This window comes from Saccoglossus kowalevskii, chromosome 6 (genome assembly GCF_978046115.1).
Source record: "Saccoglossus kowalevskii chromosome 6, keSacKowa6.1, whole genome shotgun sequence".
NCBI lineage: Eukaryota > Metazoa > Hemichordata > Enteropneusta > Harrimaniidae > Saccoglossus > Saccoglossus kowalevskii.
The window spans coordinates 2,726,092-2,745,198 of NC_140646.1; the positions used below are offsets into that span (position 1 = coordinate 2,726,092).

At 34.5% G+C, this 19,107-nt stretch overlaps 3 protein-coding genes across 4 annotated transcripts in view; 1 reads left to right on the forward strand and 2 right to left on the reverse strand.

Moving 5' to 3' along the window:
- The window catches only part of LOC102802463 (biogenesis of lysosome-related organelles complex 1 subunit 4-like), a 24,303-nt gene extending 23,085 nt beyond the window's left edge, over positions 1–1,218 (forward strand). Inside the window, exon 6 of the mRNA XM_085499951.1 lies at positions 597–1,218. Within this exon, the coding sequence (XP_085356077.1) occupies positions 597–621 (25 nt within the window). The 3' untranslated portion in view covers positions 622–1,218. The remainder of the gene's footprint in view (positions 1–596) is intronic.
- The window catches only part of LOC102809467 (magnesium-dependent phosphatase 1-like), an 8,636-nt gene extending 1,826 nt beyond the window's left edge, over positions 1–6,810 (reverse strand). The window contains exons 1-5 of one of the 2 annotated variants that reach the window (XM_006812562.3): positions 6,567–6,810; positions 2,007–2,067; positions 1,080–1,190; positions 573–680; positions 396–481 (exon numbers count right to left, since the gene is read on the reverse strand). In XM_006812562.3, coding sequence (XP_006812625.1) covers positions 396–481; positions 573–680; positions 1,080–1,190; positions 2,007–2,067; positions 6,567–6,621 — 421 coding nt within the window. In that variant the 5' untranslated portion in view covers positions 6,622–6,810. The remainder of the gene's footprint in view (positions 1–395; positions 482–572; positions 681–1,079; positions 1,191–2,006; positions 2,068–6,566) is intronic. The other variant, XM_085499952.1, reaches the window with a different exon arrangement.
- A 7,251-nt stretch (positions 6,811–14,061) lies between these two features.
- frat1 (GSK-3 binding protein FRAT1) lies at positions 14,062–16,250 on the reverse strand. The gene has a single exon (NM_001165027.1). The coding sequence runs from the start codon at positions 16,157–16,159 to the stop codon at positions 15,716–15,718; it is 444 nt and encodes a 147-aa protein (NP_001158499.1). The 5' UTR covers positions 16,160–16,250; the 3' UTR covers positions 14,062–15,715.
- Positions 16,251–19,107: the final 2,857 nt, after the last annotated feature.

Consider the following 19,107-nt stretch of genomic DNA (forward strand, 5'->3'; position numbering starts at 1 on the left):
GAAATCAAATGCAACTCATACAATCATAAAGCCTGTCTGCTTTACAATCTGACATAATTATTCCAATTTTTTTTTTTATTATTATATACTCACACATGTTAAATTGTCTGGCAGTTCAGTATAGAACTGGTACATGCACTTGATCAAAAAGGAGTACCGTATATATTTAATTTCCATGTATTAATCAATGGCTTGTTTATTGGCAAATGTATATCATATTTATGTCACATTCAAACACCTTGTTTCCATTGATCGACAATGCTGACATGAATATCATTGGATATCATGAGAATACCGCAAAATATGCATTCCGGCAGTTCAGGATTGCATGAACGTCTGCTTTTGAGCATACTTTGTTGTATTCTCATAATCTTATTGGATATGTGATAGCTCACCAATCTTGGAGATATCTCTGATATTTCTTGCTTCATCATCAAAAAATAGCATATCTTCATACGCTACACCACTTGCTTTATGAAACCTAGAAGAAATAACAGATACAATTTCAATCAAACCATATAATATAGCACAATGGAAAATGTCACAAATGATCATGTCAATCTTGAACTTACTTCTCAAAATGTTTTCTTTTGCAGCCAGGATAAATTTCCTTGTAATTAAAATATTGGTCAATATCATAAAGTTTTAGTAAAGTCTTTGCACCGGTTGGATAGTCTGTCCTGAAAAAAAAATATTACCAACTACAGAAATGTACATGGCCATGATGACTCCTGTAGAGAGAAAGCTAACCCTGCAGATACCAGAACCTGAACTGACATTATTGCAGTATTGGCTACTCCACGCCAACCCATAATGAACTCAAGCTCATTTTGTGCTAAATGTATGTCACACAAAGTGAGTTTCATCCATTATGGGTTGATGGGCTAGTCATTGTTATTATTTTGTAGCATTGTCAATACCAGTGGATTTGCTGCCACTAAAAAGCTGAAAATTTGGAATAAGATCCACAGGAAACGGAACAAATTTCACAGTCACTTTGAAAGGAAAGGAACTATTTTTAATCAATCAAATACTATAAATAATTGTATTTAAATTCTCTGTTCTATTCACACAAGTACCTTGAAGCAGCAGCTATCTGAATTTCTCGATCTTGAATCTGTTTTAGTATAGCAGGAACATCTTTGTGTATCCTCATAACATCATTATTACTATCCACAACTTTACCATCACTGTCAATAAAATATGTTTATATATTTATCATGTCCCACAAATTGATAAATGATGAATGGAAAGTTAACTTTTCAGATGAAAAGCTTATTTGTACTAGTTGTCTCAAAGTGTAACCACAGTGGCACATTTCTCAGTGTAATTGATGAGACCAATAGGGGCAGTCAATCATTAAAACTGGTTCACAGGAAACATGAACCATTCAGTTTAAGGTTTTAGTTAATTTCATATTCCATGTGTCAAAACACTGACTAAAAAAGATTATGAGTGGTCATAAAACAATGTACACACAATACAGATCAAAGAAAGCTTTCATGGAAAAGCTGAAAAACAGACTAATTATTATGTAAATCACAAATATGAAGACAAGGAAGATATTTATGGATATGTGATTATTAAACATCAAATTATAATGGAAAACAAAATATTTGTATTTTATCAAGATACAGAAATTATCACTGTACCAACACTATAAAATAATTGATTCAATAATGGTAGAATATTAGCAAGTGTTTTCACTAGTGAATCTTGTGCAAATCTTAATTTATTCCAATCTTAATTAATCTCAATATTTCTGGAGCCAAAAGATAAAATTTGAGTCAATTTTCAGTTTTTACTCGAACAATTTGGCCATTTTTGTCTCAATCTTTTGAAGAAAAGTGCAGACTATAAAAGGGACTATTTTGTGAATTTAGGATGGAAAGAAGAAACCGGTGGTAATAATTATAAAAAAGCAAGCAGCTTGCATTAATTATTACCGGTAGTGAAAGAGAAACTACATGAAATTAAACTTAGGTCGCATTTCGGACTTACATTACCTGGTCTTCTGGAAGGGAGGATCAAAATGTGTATCCACCCAAAAAGGCCACAGAGTTTCATCTGAAAAAAATTACCCAGAAAAAATATATTTTTTATTATGGCTACACATGAAACACTACTATCATAAAGCTTCTATCTTAGATTGATTGTAATATTATGAGGTTTTACGAGAATACCTCAAAGTATGCAGGAAGACAGTACTGTGGGAGAATCAACCAACACGCAGCGGAAGTCGATGTGACGGCATAATGTCATTCTCTTTTCCTCTCAAGGATACATCATAGGAATGTTTAATTCCAAAATGTTCCGAACAGAATCAGCGAACTTCTTTGAGTGGAGTCCGGATGTAGATGATGTATAATAATAATTATATACCCTAGATATAAAATATGTTTTTTAAAAATGCAGTCCCTCATCCTCTTTGCTATTACCACTAATTTTCTGGGTTTTTTTCCTGAAATTTGTTTCCCCATGTACTCAATTAATGACCTCATCAAAAAATCACAGAAGGTTGGATGAAAATCCATGTCAGTGAATACCAGTACAATATTTGCAAAAAAAAACCATCGTTGACTTGGCCAGTACATTACAGCAAGTCTCAGAAGTATTGGGGCAGCCAATTTGCAAACTCGCTAGCAAATTGGCTATCTGCTTTGGTTTTGACTGTTAACGGTTGGCTTTCGAATAATATTTTCAATTTATTTCAATAATATTTTAATAAATCTGAAATTAAAAATTAAGATATTTACATATTTTGTTGAAAGCAGTGTGAATACAGTGACACTTTTTAAATTCTAGATTTTTTTGAAATAAATCAGGACAACAAAAAGTCCTCTTGAGATATGGCATAATATCGTTTCCATAGGAATCTATGGTAAAAGCACTATAATACTGCCAAAATGGCCACTATCCACAAAAATACAACCATCATTTTCTCGAAAATTAAGTTGGTGACCCCCAATTTTTTTAAGTCAATAATCTTACATTGTCAGAAAGTACGGCACAGATCTAGAAGCAGTACCTACACACGAATTGGTGACGTCATAAAATACATGACCTTCAACCGGGGTCGTTTCCTCGGTATATACGAATTGGTATATACAAATTACAATAAAGATACTTAAGACATTACACATAAGGTAAAACAAATCACGTGACAATATAATGATAATAACGGTAATAAATCCTAGCTTAACAGTTGAACAGAACGCTCATATAGTCAGTCGGGTGACGCCGAGGGTCACGAACTGTGTTGCAAAATGGCCGTGTGGTTGAAACTGGGTCATGGCGTGACGGGTGAGGAAGACATCATTAAACACTCAAAATCACAATAAAACGGGGAAGTGGTTGCATATTACGGCGTAGCCAACATGGGAAATAAAAAAACGCCCAATACAAACGACATGGGTTCGAATCACACTAGATACACACTCACCAGAACCGAAGCAATCAGAAACCAGCAATCGTTTTGGCTTTTCCGTTCAACTCATCGGAACACTGGAGTAGTTAGAAAAATAAACACCACTTAACGACCAACGTCGTGGCGTGGTACACAAGCGTGCCATCAAAATAAAACAAAGTTAGCTTGAAAAGACAGTGGGTTCGAGTCCCGCTCAGAGCTATCGTAAAAACGTAAATCAAATAAACTGAAATCTCTCAAACCGTAAACAAGTAAACAAAGAACGTCGCAAAAAAATAATAAACCTCACAAAATTCCGCCATACAAAACTGAATGAATAAATAATAAAATAACTAACGTCTTAAACTGGCGCAATTTGTTCAACAGTTTCCAGATTGTGACAAGAGATAAACAAGACCCAAGTCAAGGTAAGTTTTGTTAAAGTGTTCCCTATATTACGAAAACAATTCAGGCAACAGACGAATATCTTCTGTGGTGTTGTTGAATTTATACTGTGTCTGCGGAATTGTTGATTGAGGGTTCGAAGCCAGCAGTTAACATTTTGTTAGAAAGTTTCACAATTAAATCAAATATCCAATGATACCAGTATATTTATTTCATTATTTTAACAACTTGCAATGGTGGAAGTTGGTCAAACACGAGTTCTTACACCTAAATAAGTATCAAATATTTGTCGACACATTTATTCTCTCAACATTGTAGAGGTGGAAATTAATTAAACAACAGGTATTTACTCACAAATATAATGGTCAATATTTGTCCATACATTCATTCTGTCAATTTAAGAACTTGTAATTGTTGGAATTAATCAAATGAGAGTTGTCTACACCAAAATAAGTTTCAAATACTTGTCCATACATTTATTCTCTCAATTTAACAACTTGTAATGGTGTAAAATTATTAAATGAGAGTTGTCTACACCAAAATAAGTCTAAAATATTTGTCCACACATTTATTCTCTCAATTTAACAATTTGTAATTTGTGGAAATTAAATTAAATGCGACTTTTCTACACCAAAATAAGTCTAAAATATTTGTCCACACATTTAGTCTCTCAATTTAACAACTTGTAATTGTGGGAATTAATCAAACGTGAGTTGTTTACACCAAAATAAGTCTCAAATATTAGTCCATACATTTATTCTCTCAATTTAACAACTTGTAATGGTGTAAAATAATTAAACGAGAGCTGTCTACACCAAAACAAGTCTAAAATATTTGTCCGCACATTTATTCTCTCAATTTAACAACATGTAATTGTGGGAATTAATCAAACGAGAGATGTCTACACAAAAATAAGTCTAAAATATTTGTCCGCACATTTATTCTCTCAATTTAACAACTTGTAATTGTGGGAATTAATCAAACGAGAGCTGTCTACACCAAAATAAGTCTAAAATATTTGTCCGCACACTTATTCTCTCAATTTAACAACTTGTAATGGTGTAAAATAATTAAACGAGAGCTGTCTACACCAAAATAAGTCTAAAATATTTGTCCATACATTTATTCTCTCAATTTAACAACTTGTAATGGTGTAAAATAATTAAATGAGAGCTTTCTACACCAAAATAAGTCTAAAATATTTGTCCGCACATTTATTCTTTCAATTTAACAACCTGTAATTTCGGGAATTAATCAAACGTGAGTTGTTTACATCAAACTAAGTATTAAATATTTGTTGAGACATTTATTCTCTCAATTTAACAACTTGTAATGGTGTAAAATAATTAAACGAGAGTTGTCTACACCAAAATTAATCTCAAATATTTGTCCACACATTTATTGTCACAATTTAACCACATGTTAATAGTGGAAATTACTTAAACGCAACTTGTTTAATCAGTTGACATCAATGCAACTTACCCGCAGACAGTGCACAACAGAGTATCATTATTGAGCAATTATAAACAGTAACGTGTCTTGGCATTAGGGGTCGGGTCAGGTATGGGCAACGGAATTATTAACAGGAACGTGTCTTGGCATTAGGGTTAGGGTCGGGTCAGGTAAGGGCAACGGAATTATTAACAGGAACGTGTCTTGGCATTAGGGTTAGGGTCAGGTCAGTTATGGGCAACGCAAATGGCAAACACCCAATTGGCAAGATGTACACTAACGGGTTATGGCATGCATATAGTTTACACAAGTAAAAACACAAAATTGGCAATTTTTTTGACAATTGTAACTCAATAATAGAAATATGTTGTATTTCTATATATACACACACTATATAGTCTTATCAAATGCAAACACATCCAGTCAATCCATTGAGGTCTTGTGGGTCAGTTCTCTACATAGTGATCAGGAGGACCTGGGTTCAATTCCCTTGCCTGCCCATCTTTTTCTCGCAAACCCCATTTGGCAATAAAGCTAAATATGACAACAAATTATTTAATTTGCACGACTACCCACATAGCTCAGTTGATTTGTACTATGTCAGCTATGTGAGCGATCGCTGGTTCGAATCCAGTATGTTTAGTTAGATTTTTGAATGCTAGTGAAGACAGTGCTCCTATGAATAGGACTTAAATCCTCGTTTCGTGCGAACAACACACGAACACACCAACAACGTTGAATTTACCCGCTATCTTCCAAATATGGTATATTAATTTATTCAGTTGTTTATTTAGAGTGATGTCCGCGGTCGAATGCGATTGGCTATCGATGTCAGTGCAAAGGTCATATGAATATTAAAATTAAGTGGGCGGAAGGAAAATTGTATAGGAGACAAGCTGGAGTCTCGTGTGGCGATAGCGATAACACCGGGACGAATGGTCTGGGGTACGCCGCGACGCTCGATAGCGCCAGAAATTATAATTTTTTTGCGAATTTACAGACAAATTATTACAAACGTATGACAAAATTGGATAAATAAGAGTCTGATAGTCAAGTGGATTGCTTTTTTGGTGAGTGTAGTGTGCGAGTTTATTCACAAACCAGCCGTATTCGTTTGGTGTACAGCGATTCCAAGTGCGGACGTTTCATACCCTGTCTTTATTTCTATACTAGTATATAACCCTACCCAAGCCTATCTCCCTTAACCATAAATCCTGTTGCAAGCGCCCGTGTCCTCGTCGGGTCTGCAGTACAGTCCTTGTTTTGTTATTTCGTTATTAATTGCGTGAAATCGTACACTTACCTAAATCAAAGACAATCAGTTTGGGCAGCAGCCTGGGAAACGTCGCAGTAGCCATTTTGATCAGACGACGACCTTCGCCAAAAATGAACTGTTGTGGCGCTGTTACCACTCAATGTTAGTGCAACAACAGTTCAGTTCATAACGACCGTTTTGACCTTCAGAACGTGTGTGTGCGTGGAACGTGACCGAATTGTAATCCAGCTTATTACCAAACGCTTCAGCGTGGTATTAAGAGTTTGTTTTCAGGGGTGGGTGATACCAAGGTGGGAAATGGATGCACATATGGGGTTAATTCCTTGAATTGCAATATAGAGGGTTCAGGCTGAAATACAATATATAGTGTTTTCATGTTTCGTCTGATATTTCTGTGGTATTCTGCTGCTGTAAGTAATGCACGATTTGTTCCGAAATTCAGTATATTGTGTGTATTCCAGGGTTATTCGTTTTTTGCTGAAAACACCCCTATTTTTTAATGGCAGAGTCGAATAGTCTCACTCCCACTGGGAAATCTGCATTGTTGCTTGAATGAGAGCTAATTAAACACATTTTCCAGACCGGCGAAAGAGTATGCAACAGCCAATTTTAACAGCCTGTCACGTGATTTTAGTCTGAATGTCAACATGAAGAGGCTAGTCCATTTTACGCAGGAGTAATTGGGAGTAGAATATGTGAGGGATATTATCAACAGAGATGTGTATAGTGAAAAGTAATATCTATCCTTCATTTACATCTCTGAGCATTTCTGTTTTAGTATATTGGTTTGAAAATGTTGAACTTGCATGATTTGCAATGTGTTTTTTTAATGGGACTCCCCTATTGATCGAATCCCGGGTTTGTACGAGAACGGCACACCACGTGATTCGTTTGAATACAATGCTGATGGCAAACATGCCGTGTTACTGCGGTACTCCACTGACGGGATGACTTACTGCATGCTACAACTTCGCTTGTGATGTTGCTTGTTAGCCATGGATTACATGAATCTTGATTACCAGTCAAATGTTGCTCATTTGACGTTGGTAATCTTTATTTGGAACTGAGTAACTTCCTGGTACTTCGTACTATGATAAAACTCAGTCAACATACATCAAGTTCTCTCAATCGTAGTATTCCATGTGATGTACACCTAATATGCCAAAAATGTTGCTGAACGATTTGAACTGAATAAAAATAGCAGACGAAAATTTGTTTACAAAATAAAAATACTTCGGTTGCCAATGAAAACCGGTAAAAAACAAGCAATATGATTTTGGCTGTTATCATGGAAGGGTCATGAACGTGAAGCTAACGTCTGTTTATAACTGTTATAACTAAAACCGGGCACCTTATACGAGGTTTGCAAAATAACATTCAGTCTTTAGAAGTCAGTTTATGTTATTGTTAGGACGTATTCAACCGTTAAATGTATAATTTCCAATCGTTTTGCGATAGTATTTTCTAGATTGGAAGCAGCATTTACATTTTATTCAAAGTTCAAAGCTGCGTTGGGACTCCGTTGACAGTGGTAACAATGTCGGCGCCGGTGATCTCTTACCAGTGTGCAACGTAGCCAAAATAAAAGGCATGATCATTTGGGCACTGCTATTACAAGACTTTGGCTGTTGCCATGGTAGCGGTGGGTCAGGATTGTTTTTCCAATTAGTGATGGTACGACCTGCCTGTCAAGTATGAACCGTGACAAAATCAGCCAAGCCAAAAAAAATCACAGAAGAGTTAAAAAGCCATTCCTGCTGAACAGTTACTCTAACTTCGGGGTCAACTTTCTCATTAATGAAAAAAGATATCAAAAATTCAAATAGTAACTTTTTGCCCACACTCCAGCCGAGTACAATGAGCTATGTTTGAGGTGTTGTATCACAGGGAGTTGGACAAACTTGTGTATTTTAATAAATTATTGAATAATAAAATGTTATATAACTTTTCTTTTACCTCCCTCCCCTTCCTGGTATCTATTTCAAGTATTTTTGTCAGGTTCAAATCGTTCACCAGCATTTTTGGCATGTTAGATGTACATCACATAGAATACTAGGATTGGGAGAACTTAATGTTTGTTGACCACCTGGAATCTGAGTTTTATAAATCTTGAAGGGCTCTCGGAAGATCCACCCGCTGCCTGGACCCGCAGTAAAATCTCCGATTAATATGGAGCCGCAACCATCAACATCGATATACCATGAGGTTTCTGCTGGCGACGTTGCGGCGTTACTCAGTTCCAAATAAAGATTACCAACGCCAAATTAGCAAAATTTAACCGGTAACCAAGACTCAGTCTATCCACGACAAGCAAGCAACATCACAAACGAGGTTGTAGTGTGCAGCTCACGAGTCAGCGACGACCGATTTCAACGAAAGTCATTCCGTCAGTGGAGTACCGCAGTTGCACGGCATGTTTGCCAATGTACAGATCTGTGGAGGAACTTTTAACTTCAACATCAACCGTGTATCGTAGTCGCCCAGTTTAAGTTCTGGTTCTGTCGTGGTCCCAACTAAAGGGCGACAGTCGTCGTGTCGCGTCCTGTTCGATATGGGACTCACAGCGACGTATACAACGCGTGTAAAATACATTGTTTATTTACATGAAATTCGAACACGCGCTGTGCTACGACCACCGCGCTTAAACATCCACGAGTTATTTATTCGGACAATGACTTAAATTAGACGTCTGATTATTTTATTTTCACACGTACAGCGACACGCGTTCTACACTGACAAGCGTTGCTAGGTCGCAGCACTGTCTTGGAGCATATTAATGGGCAATTGGGTTCCCCGATCTAAATTTCTATCCCGGTTTGTTGCACGTTCCTTTTTTAATATGAAATAATCAAATATGGGACATGTGTATAATAACAGAACCCCACACCCTCCCCGTGGCTTCGCTCGTGAAAGTACGGCAGCAGGATACACCGCATCACTCGTGAAAATAACTTCCATACGCAATGAAAGCCACGGGGAGGGTATCTGTCATAATACTTCATTATCACTGAAAACATTTTTCCCCTGAAATAAATTCCAGTGAATATGCCATTTCCCTCATACTATATTGAGACACAGCGCAGTGAAAATTAGATTCACATGTAATGCTTGAAAACATGTCAGCAAAAATAAATTAAGTGAAATTCTACGTGACTTCATAATAGTTGGAAATGAACACATTACACCCGACCCTACCACTCCATATACAATGTAAACTACACCCCAAAACATCCTTTCACCCACAGTTACTACCGTGTTTCACCAGTGTATTCTATTTGACGTCAGGAGAAATTGAAATAAACAAATTAATTATAATTTCAGCCTCTAGTTGACCACTGATTAAATAAACTACCTCGTCTTTATGTCAACTTGCAGTTATTCGTTGCCTACATCAGTGACTTCAAAATATATGTTTCAATCCCAGGAATTTCACTCGCTGTTAATTGCATGGAAGTGGCAGTCTTTAATGAATTTCTATTGTCATATCAATTTCTTGCGATTACCACATACCGCCTAGGTGCTGTAATTAAATCCTGGTGTAAGCATCATATGAACTATGAACAATGCATGTGAAGCCAGCTGTGGGGTATATTCAATCCTATAGATTTCTCATTGTTTGGTAACTATTTGCTGCAAATGCAACAAAAATCAATATAAAAAATATTACCCACACAGTATTCTACAGGTTACTTGTATTGTATAGATTTGTCTAGTCTCCTCTCTTTATTGTTTTAATACAGAAAATCGATATACATTGAGATAAATATACCTTCACTTGAAGACCAGTAAGAAATGTAATTTGGAGTTTCAGTCCTTAGAAAAATATGGGTAAACACAAGTTGCTACTGCTTTCTTAATTGGACCAGAGGTACATTACTTGGGGTTTGCAACGCGCATAGTACTGTATGGTGACATCATGTCAAGATCCCATTCAAGTCTCATCTCGTAGATAGCGAGACTGATGCTACGACCTTCTGACATGACAAAGACGGTTTGTAATAAAACAATATACCACATGTATTACCACATTCATAGTGAAAAAATGTAATACATAAAAAATGTACAGAAAATATAGTTATCGTAATCCGTCATATCGTGAGCAGCTATTTTGATCCACCTGGACATCCCAGTAACCTAGTTACCTCGGGCATGCGCATTCGAATTTTTCTAAGTTGGAACGCTTATGCGAGAGCGAGATTGGAACGGGATCTTGGTATCATGTCACCGTAGTTGCAAACCCCAAGTAATGTACCTCTGATTGGACTTATTAGTTGTCTCTGCCAGGGGTGTAGGCAAGTTGAATATTAAAACATAAATTACATATTTTATCATATAGTATTGTGTACATTGATTTTACACCATGTATATATGCTTTGACCTCATTGCAATCACACCATACCACATAATTTATTGAGTAACCATATAATGTGGCAGTAACCATAGTTACCTACATCAAAACAAAAAAACATGCAAAAACAAATATGAAATATGCTGTGAGTAAATTGAAACCTAGATAATGAAGTATTTTTGCAATTGTGTTTTGTTATTGTGTGTAGATATGCAAAATACCTAAAAAAATAAATAATTAAACTGAAATACATTCAAAATACATTTACTATGGTATGTGTTTCAAATTTATATTTGTGTGCATTACCAAAACAATAATCTCAGTTTAATCATAGTTCAATAAAAATTAATATTTAACATTGAACAAATGTATGTTAAATGTTAATAATTTTGTGATTTCACAACTCTTGAAAATTTACCTTTATATAAATTCAGCTGTATTGTTAATATTCATACAATATACAATGCAGTCATTTTAAATGATGTCATCTGATTCCATACCCAGTTGCACACAAGCTGATGCAGTCCAGGCACTTATCGGTATCTCACATATGCTGTATTATTGTAAACCACTTTTATTTTGAAAGAGACTAAGTTTTGTGAGTCAATTATTTTTCAAAAAATTAAATTAAAAATTAAATTAAATTTTCTCCTGACAATCACCTTAGATTTGTAGTAATGGTAGTGAAAATTTAACTTGCTGAAAACTGACAGTTGGTTTTCGAGAATATTAGTTACGTTGATTTATACATAAATTACTTGCAAACTATAGAGAACCTGTAATAATAATTGTAATAACAATTGTAAATGAAAAAGGAAAATTGTAGGAGAATATTCACTGGGTATAATTTGGATTTAGCACACTGGGTTTTTAATTTAATAATTACTGGGTTTTAATTTCTGCATTTAGTACTAGCTATCAGCTAAAATAATACCCAGTGAATAATTAAGCCCTCCACATTATTTTACATTTATTAAATTGACCCTTTGAACCCCCAAGTCAATCAGTGTCATCTTTTACAGAATAAACATTTAATCAAGACCTGTATTGATGGCCATTTAATCCAAAATTACTGAAAAACTTGTAGAAAAATACACAGGAATGTTACATTAACATTTTGGTGTTGACAAATATTGCTTTCAAACAAGTTAATTAATATGTAATGTAAGTTGACTCTTATTTCAATGCCAGTGGCCTACATACAGCATCAGCAACTACTAGTATATCTAACCAGAAAGAGCCCAAGGGAAAACAGGTGATGGTAGTAAGAGTGCTTCAAATATGTCAATAATAAAATATTGGTCATAAACTATAGTCTCTGTACTGGTGTACACGCAACACTGAATCTGTGTTCTGTTTTTTGTATGTCCATCTTATTAACCTCAATTGTTTTTCCTGGGCTGCCTGTGTGATCTAATCTGACTATGCAAGACAAGTTCAGATCGTGTATCGATAATTGTGTTTAAGGTAGAGATGCAGGTTTGTGGGCACTTGGGAGTAAATTTTTTTTTTTTTTTTGCTTTTTATTATCCAAACAGTCTTGGCTGTTAAAATTGACTGTTAAAATTTTGTAGAATTGTGAATAGTGGAACATACTTAAAAAACAATTTTTAAAATATAGATAACAGGTGCAAACATTCTCTCTTTTGAATGCTTAGCAAGATTTAGCAAGGCTGTACATAAATAATAAAAAAAGAAACATGGTGAAAAAAAGAAATAACGGAATCTCCATATTATGCACTATATTTAACTTTTAACAAAACGATAATACATTTAAATTTGCAACTGTTACAGCCATTTTAATTATGAGCATTAGCAAACTTCTTACTGAGTGAATTGTTATGCAAATTAGCAATTATCTCAGCTTCTTTTTAGTGCACATCCCAGAACTATAGCTCCTAGACGCTTTGACCTTTTGTTTTGAAATTGTCACAAATCTTCAAAACGCCGTCGGGGCATTGTTTTTGGTTGAACAGTGTTACAACAATCGTACAGACAACTAGCCTGGTTGTTAATTTATGCATAAACTTGAAGTAGTGAAATTTGGGCTGCTACCCTGCAAAATTGACAACTGGTAGACAGTTTTCAAGACGGCACTTCTTCATAATGAACAGATGTACCCATAAACCAATTTTGACAGGAAACAGAAGCATGGTTTAAGGAGCTAATTTTTTTAAAATCACTTTTGACCAAAAAAGCACATTTTTGTGCATATTTCAAACTACAGTGTACAAAAAAATATAATACCAACAAAATTTTAAAATTCATACAATAAGCTTTCCGAAAATATATAGTTTTGTCAACAAGGGAGGTCATCTTGGTTGCTTAATTAAAATATCTGTCCGGTAAACTGCATCTCTACCTTAAGTTCACTTTTAGTAATGTAATTTATGAACAAATCTAATTAATTTCCAGAAGACTACTGAAACATGAATGACAGACATTTGTAGTTTGATTTATCTAACACCCAATGTACCTGCTCTATTAGTTGTACATGCATTTAGTTAGATTAAGAGTGTTCGTATTCAAAATAAGACAATGTGTATTTTTACATGTACTTATAATATAGTACCTATTCATTCATAGTTTAATTTACCCGTACTAGTTTGTACAATTCACATTCTTAATCCTAAACATAAGTGTTGGAAACCTGCAAGTGATTAGGTTTGATGCCAAATTGCATTCTGGGAATCTTTAGACTCGCTTCGCACAGACCTTTCATTGCAATAGGGTTTTTAGAAGCATCAGAAAAACTATTAGGGTAAAGAAATGTATGTTTTAGAGACTTTGATCAAAGCAATTAATCTTAGATATAGGTGGTGTATAGCATGAGAGGGCAATTGAAGTTCTCAACACGCCCACTAAAACAGTATCATTAAAGGCCAGGGTAAAACTAATAACATAGTGACTATTAGTGTCAATATTCTTGTAGTCTAGTAAGATAAACCCAATAAGCAGAGCTTATTATACATCCAAAATACTTATTCAACGATTATAATGGACATTTAAATGAAATTCAGAGCATGATTGACAAGTTCATATTTGAGCTTTGACCACAGTTCAGTAAAGGTCAAAATACATTTTGTAACTATGACACCAAAGCTATGTACCATAATAGATAACTACAGTGTGAACTAGATCAACTGACATATTAACACAAAATAGAACATCACATTTACATATTTAATCACTCGCATATTTAATGACTTTTAATTATAATATACTCAACTTGATTGTAACACAAATTACAAAATTATGAAAATGTTGACAAATCAGAAAAAAAGCAATGAGAATAGTTTAATAACAAAGTAAAAAATGACTGAGTTTGTGCGGAACCAGCTTTTTAAAACAGCTGGGCCTCTTTGGAAAGACTCTTTTGGCAAACACAAATACTTCTCAATGTATTCTCATTTCAGATCACCTATGGATGTGATTTGCATTCAATTTATAAATATTTAAATAACATTTGGAAAATCAAAATGGCAGTTGAAAAACTGTTTAACCAATCATAGCAACTGCTATTTTGACATCACAGGTGCAGATGAACATAATTTTGAGATGACCTTAGCCTCCCACATAAAGGGCAATACAAAAGACCACCTCTCACTGTGAAAACACATTTATAAATATTTATAACAATTAACAGTTGACAACATCCTTGGGTAAATTGAAACGAGTGTAAAAACAAATGGCAAATGAAAAAGCAAAATAAACTACAAGTACTCTTTTTGTATTTTTTGTTTATAACTATAATAAAGAGAAAAGATGACAGAAAAAGATGTGACTTATTACAGCCATGCACACTATAACTAATTGGCTCATTTTTTTTTTTGGAGCATTATGTACTTGCACGCTAAACTTAACTAGGCTGGCAATACTTAGCTTGGAAATTACCAGTCTTGATTTTTAGGTATATAATCCAAAAGTAAATTATATTAGCACCAAATATAAAACACCATTTATACCACATGGTTATATATTACTTGATTGCACCACCTAACATGCACTGAACACATGTATGCAAAACCAGAGAGATGCAGTGTTTTGCATACTTGGTTCACTGGAAGCTACTTCCACAAATTGCAAAATAATGTAAATAAATTCTAGAAAACATAAAACCCTGTTATGTATGTATATATATATAATATATAAATCATTACAAACTACTCAAATATTGACAATACCTGTTTTCCAATATACCCTGCAAAATTGATGACGAGCAGGACCACAATATTAACAACAAATATGGACATTATCAATTAGTTGTCATGAATGGAATTTACCATTTAATTAAATATTAATAAACTGTTTTGATACAAAAAGCACATTTCACCTAACTTTGTAGCTTCATTCGCATATGTACATTTTTAAATTCATTTTACTACTATTTCAAGTAAAACAAATCTACAAGGAAAAAAATTCAAAACATAAAATGGTCATAACTAACGCTTCAAATGACATATTTAATGTATGTGTGGCGTGATAATATAGACAAATACGAGGTTGTCAGAACGAAAGCGACAACAAAAGTATATTTTTTGACATTTTTTTTAAACAGCTACGATGTTGAAAAGTTGAAATGTGATGAAGAAGTCTCTTGATAAAGATTGCACATCTTCGAATTAGTCAGTTCGATGTCAGTACACAGAACACTAAAATGTGTTTACACTCAAACGATGCGCGACCTTGGCCCTCGTGTCTGAATAAATTATAATGGCAGACACAACACGTTCGCAGACGTTTTCCTGTAAACAACAGCTTCATTCCACAACAACAAACTTGTCCCTGAGGCGTTATTGTGTTGGTACTGTTATGCAATTCTTTAATGTTAGCAAGCTGGCGATGGTGGTTCGCATACATCTAAACAGGCGTCGTCGTCAAAGTCAGAAGAATAAGACCATTGACTGGAATATTTACATTTTGGTTCTGATTTGAAGTTAAGCCTCCCGACGGCCTCTTTAATTAAGTTACCTTGTCGTAGTAGTTGTTCTAGAAGCTTATGTGCATCGTTATCACCAGTTTTCTTCTTGATACGCTTTGAATGTGTGTGTCGAAGATAGCTGCAATCTTTACTGTGACAGACTTGACCTGTTCGACAATGTTTACATGGACTATGGTAAGGCGAAGCTCGGTGGGCACGCTGTTTCTGTTTGGCCTTCAGCCTCAATGTTTCGCTCAATTTCTTCACCAGTTCGTCGATTTCAGTAGTTCCCATTGACGTAGATGATACATTCGTACTCCTAACTATAACTTGGCCTTCAAGGGCAGGCATTTTGAGACGAGTTTTCTTCAAAATATGAAGTTAAAGACGACTAAGAGGAAGCAATTCACAAATTCGAGAGCACCAAACAACTCGAATGAATGGCAACAAATCGGGATGTGTTTTGTTTTGATGCCTATTTACAGAGCATTAACATATATCCTTCCACAAAACGCGGGAAAACGCTCTCGTCAATTTCAAGAAAACATAAATATAACAAAAATACTTTTTTCTTTTTTTCGAAAAATATTTAAACTTGATTATTAAATACTTAATCTACGTTAATATATTTATTTAGTTCCAGGAAAGTTATAGAAATTATTGTTTTTGTTGGAGCACTACTTTGTCATTGGCGTATTTACACAGCAGTAGCGTGGTTTGTTTTAATCACGACCGTAACGCATGCCTCGAAAGCGTGACTCATTTATTTTGACTAGACGGACTTGGTGCACGCTGATTGGCTGGGATGGATGGTTACTATATTTTCAAAACACGCCACATAAATTCATTCACAAACACATGTAAAAGCAGCTATAACATAATTGCCAATTTTATGCTGATCTACCGTTTAGTACGTGTATGTACATTCATTAAACAGACATGGTTGCATATTATTATTACCTTTCAATACATTGCATTTTGCTGTATAGAACTGTAGCAAAGTGATGTGTAAACAAACTTGGCAACACGCCAACTATCGAAAACACGTGGTTGCGTGAGAAAATTGACATTTGCTTGCTTGTAAGTAGGTGCGCGATTGTAAACAAGTTATTAATGCACACGTTTTGTAGCTGCGTCGCTTTCGAAAAAAAAAACAACATTGCAGATATATTTTGCATATTTGTTGTTGCTGTTGCATTACATTACATTTAGGGCCTGTCCATTATAAGGGAAGATATCGTACACCAAACAAGTCCACATAGACACAACATATCCAATGTATGTGCTAGTATTTGTCGATGTTTCAGAAATTAGCTCAATATATATTCCATTGTTTTAATTGTAAATAAATTGGAGCCAGCAAAATGAACGACACATTTTGAATTCGCGGTTAGTAAATGTGTTGATACAGAGCAAGGACAATAAATCGTCCCTTATTTATGAATTGTCAATTTGTTGACTTTAGCAACCCGGCAACCAACCACACTAATAGATTGCTTGGCCCTTGTGGACAATAAGCGAAATAAAAATATTTTTTGAAAGTTCCCTATTTTTGCAACTTTACCAATCTTATTAAAATATTTGTTTTCGATATGTGTATAATTATTTATTTTTATTATACATTTTATTTTAATTTATTATTTATTTTTGGTAATCGCGATAGATAAAGTATTTGAAAATAAGATTAAGTAATAATTATAAAACAATTACAAAAAAATAAAAACATATAGTAAAAATAAAATAAAGTTAATTCAGGCCATCAGATTTTAATCAGATTGGTAGAAAACACGTAACGTTTACTTAAAAATATGACGTCACGACAGATAATTTATGTCAATGTTTACAACAGAATATCCTAACCCGTAAACGGTATTTCCTATTGCATTTTCAATAAAGAAATAAAAATAAATAATAAATAAAACATGTTAATTATGAGAGTTATAATGTAGAACACAGAACGCTAATTAGGGACTACCTCTATGCACAGGGTCCTGGCTATATATTCGTTTGGTTGGTTCTTGAACTCAATATATGAACTAATCTGATTAAAATCCGATGTAGGTATAAGGCTCCAATTTTTTTTTTTAATTTTTTTTTATGACATTTTATATAATATTTATTTGTATTTTAGTTTGAATATGTCGATTTTTCGGTTTTTCTTGTCATTAATCAGTTTTTTGAAAGTCATGCCCCAGTCACCTCTAAAATATAATAAAAAAAAAAATAGCCTCATACCTACATCGGATTTTAATCAGATTGTATATGGACATCTATGGGGCGGAATAATAGAAATAAAAATACAAAGTATCTTGTGCAACCCAGTTACTGATATAACACTGGGAAAACGTCGTCCGATTACATATAAATCATATATTTTTCCAAATTTCCACACATCTATGACAAAATATGACAATTTCTATTCACCATGATACCAGCCTTCATTCAAGTTACGGTATGTCAATCTGGTTTGCGGGCGCCCTCAAGCGACAGGACTGCAAATACTAGCTGTAAATACCGCTCAAAATTTATCAACATAATATACAATAACTCTTAATTAAAGTAATTGAGTTGATCTGGACTCGAATAAAATATAAGCAAATATTTCTCCGTATTCAGAACACAATCGTATTTTAGCTCCATTATTCAGCGTAGATGCCGTGCCCCACCGTCTGTTATACAGCTTAAAACTGCTAAAATTAGTTTGGGATTTGATTGTTGCATTGTTTTGGGAAATATGTAATACTATAGCAGTTTAAATTTTCTAATCATGATTTACTCCGTTTTTCGTTTCCATTCTAGTTGCCACTTTCAACATTTCTGTTGTTTTACATGAAATCATTCTATGTACTTCCATTTTAACAACTATTGATTCAAAGTCACGAGATTTCTATTGTCGTATTTAAAGGTATCTGGTTCACACCAATTTTACTTTGTATGGAATGTCAATACCCCACATTGATTCTCCTTTGTGTACTATTTATAAAAAGGAGGATGAAACCTTAATACACCTGCTTATACATTGCCACTTTTACAAAAGACATTTGGACACAGGTGTAGAATAATTGGGACCAATATGTTAATCTGTGCATGCCAGGTGACTACAAGTTGGTTGCATGCCAGGTGACTACCAGTTGGTTGCATGCCAGGTGACTACCAGTTGGTTGCATGCCAGGTGACTACAAGTTGGTTGCATGCCAAGTGACTACCAGTTGGTTGCATGCCAGGTGACTACCAGTTGGTTGCATGCCAAGTGACTACCAGTTGGTTGCATGCCAGGTGACTACCAGTTGGTTGCATGC

What these genes read in the sequence shown, in the direction of transcription:
- frat1 (NM_001165027.1), bottom strand. Translation starts at nt 16,159, where the DNA reads ATGCCTGCCCTTGAAGGCCAAGTTATAGTTAGGAGTACGAATGTATCA.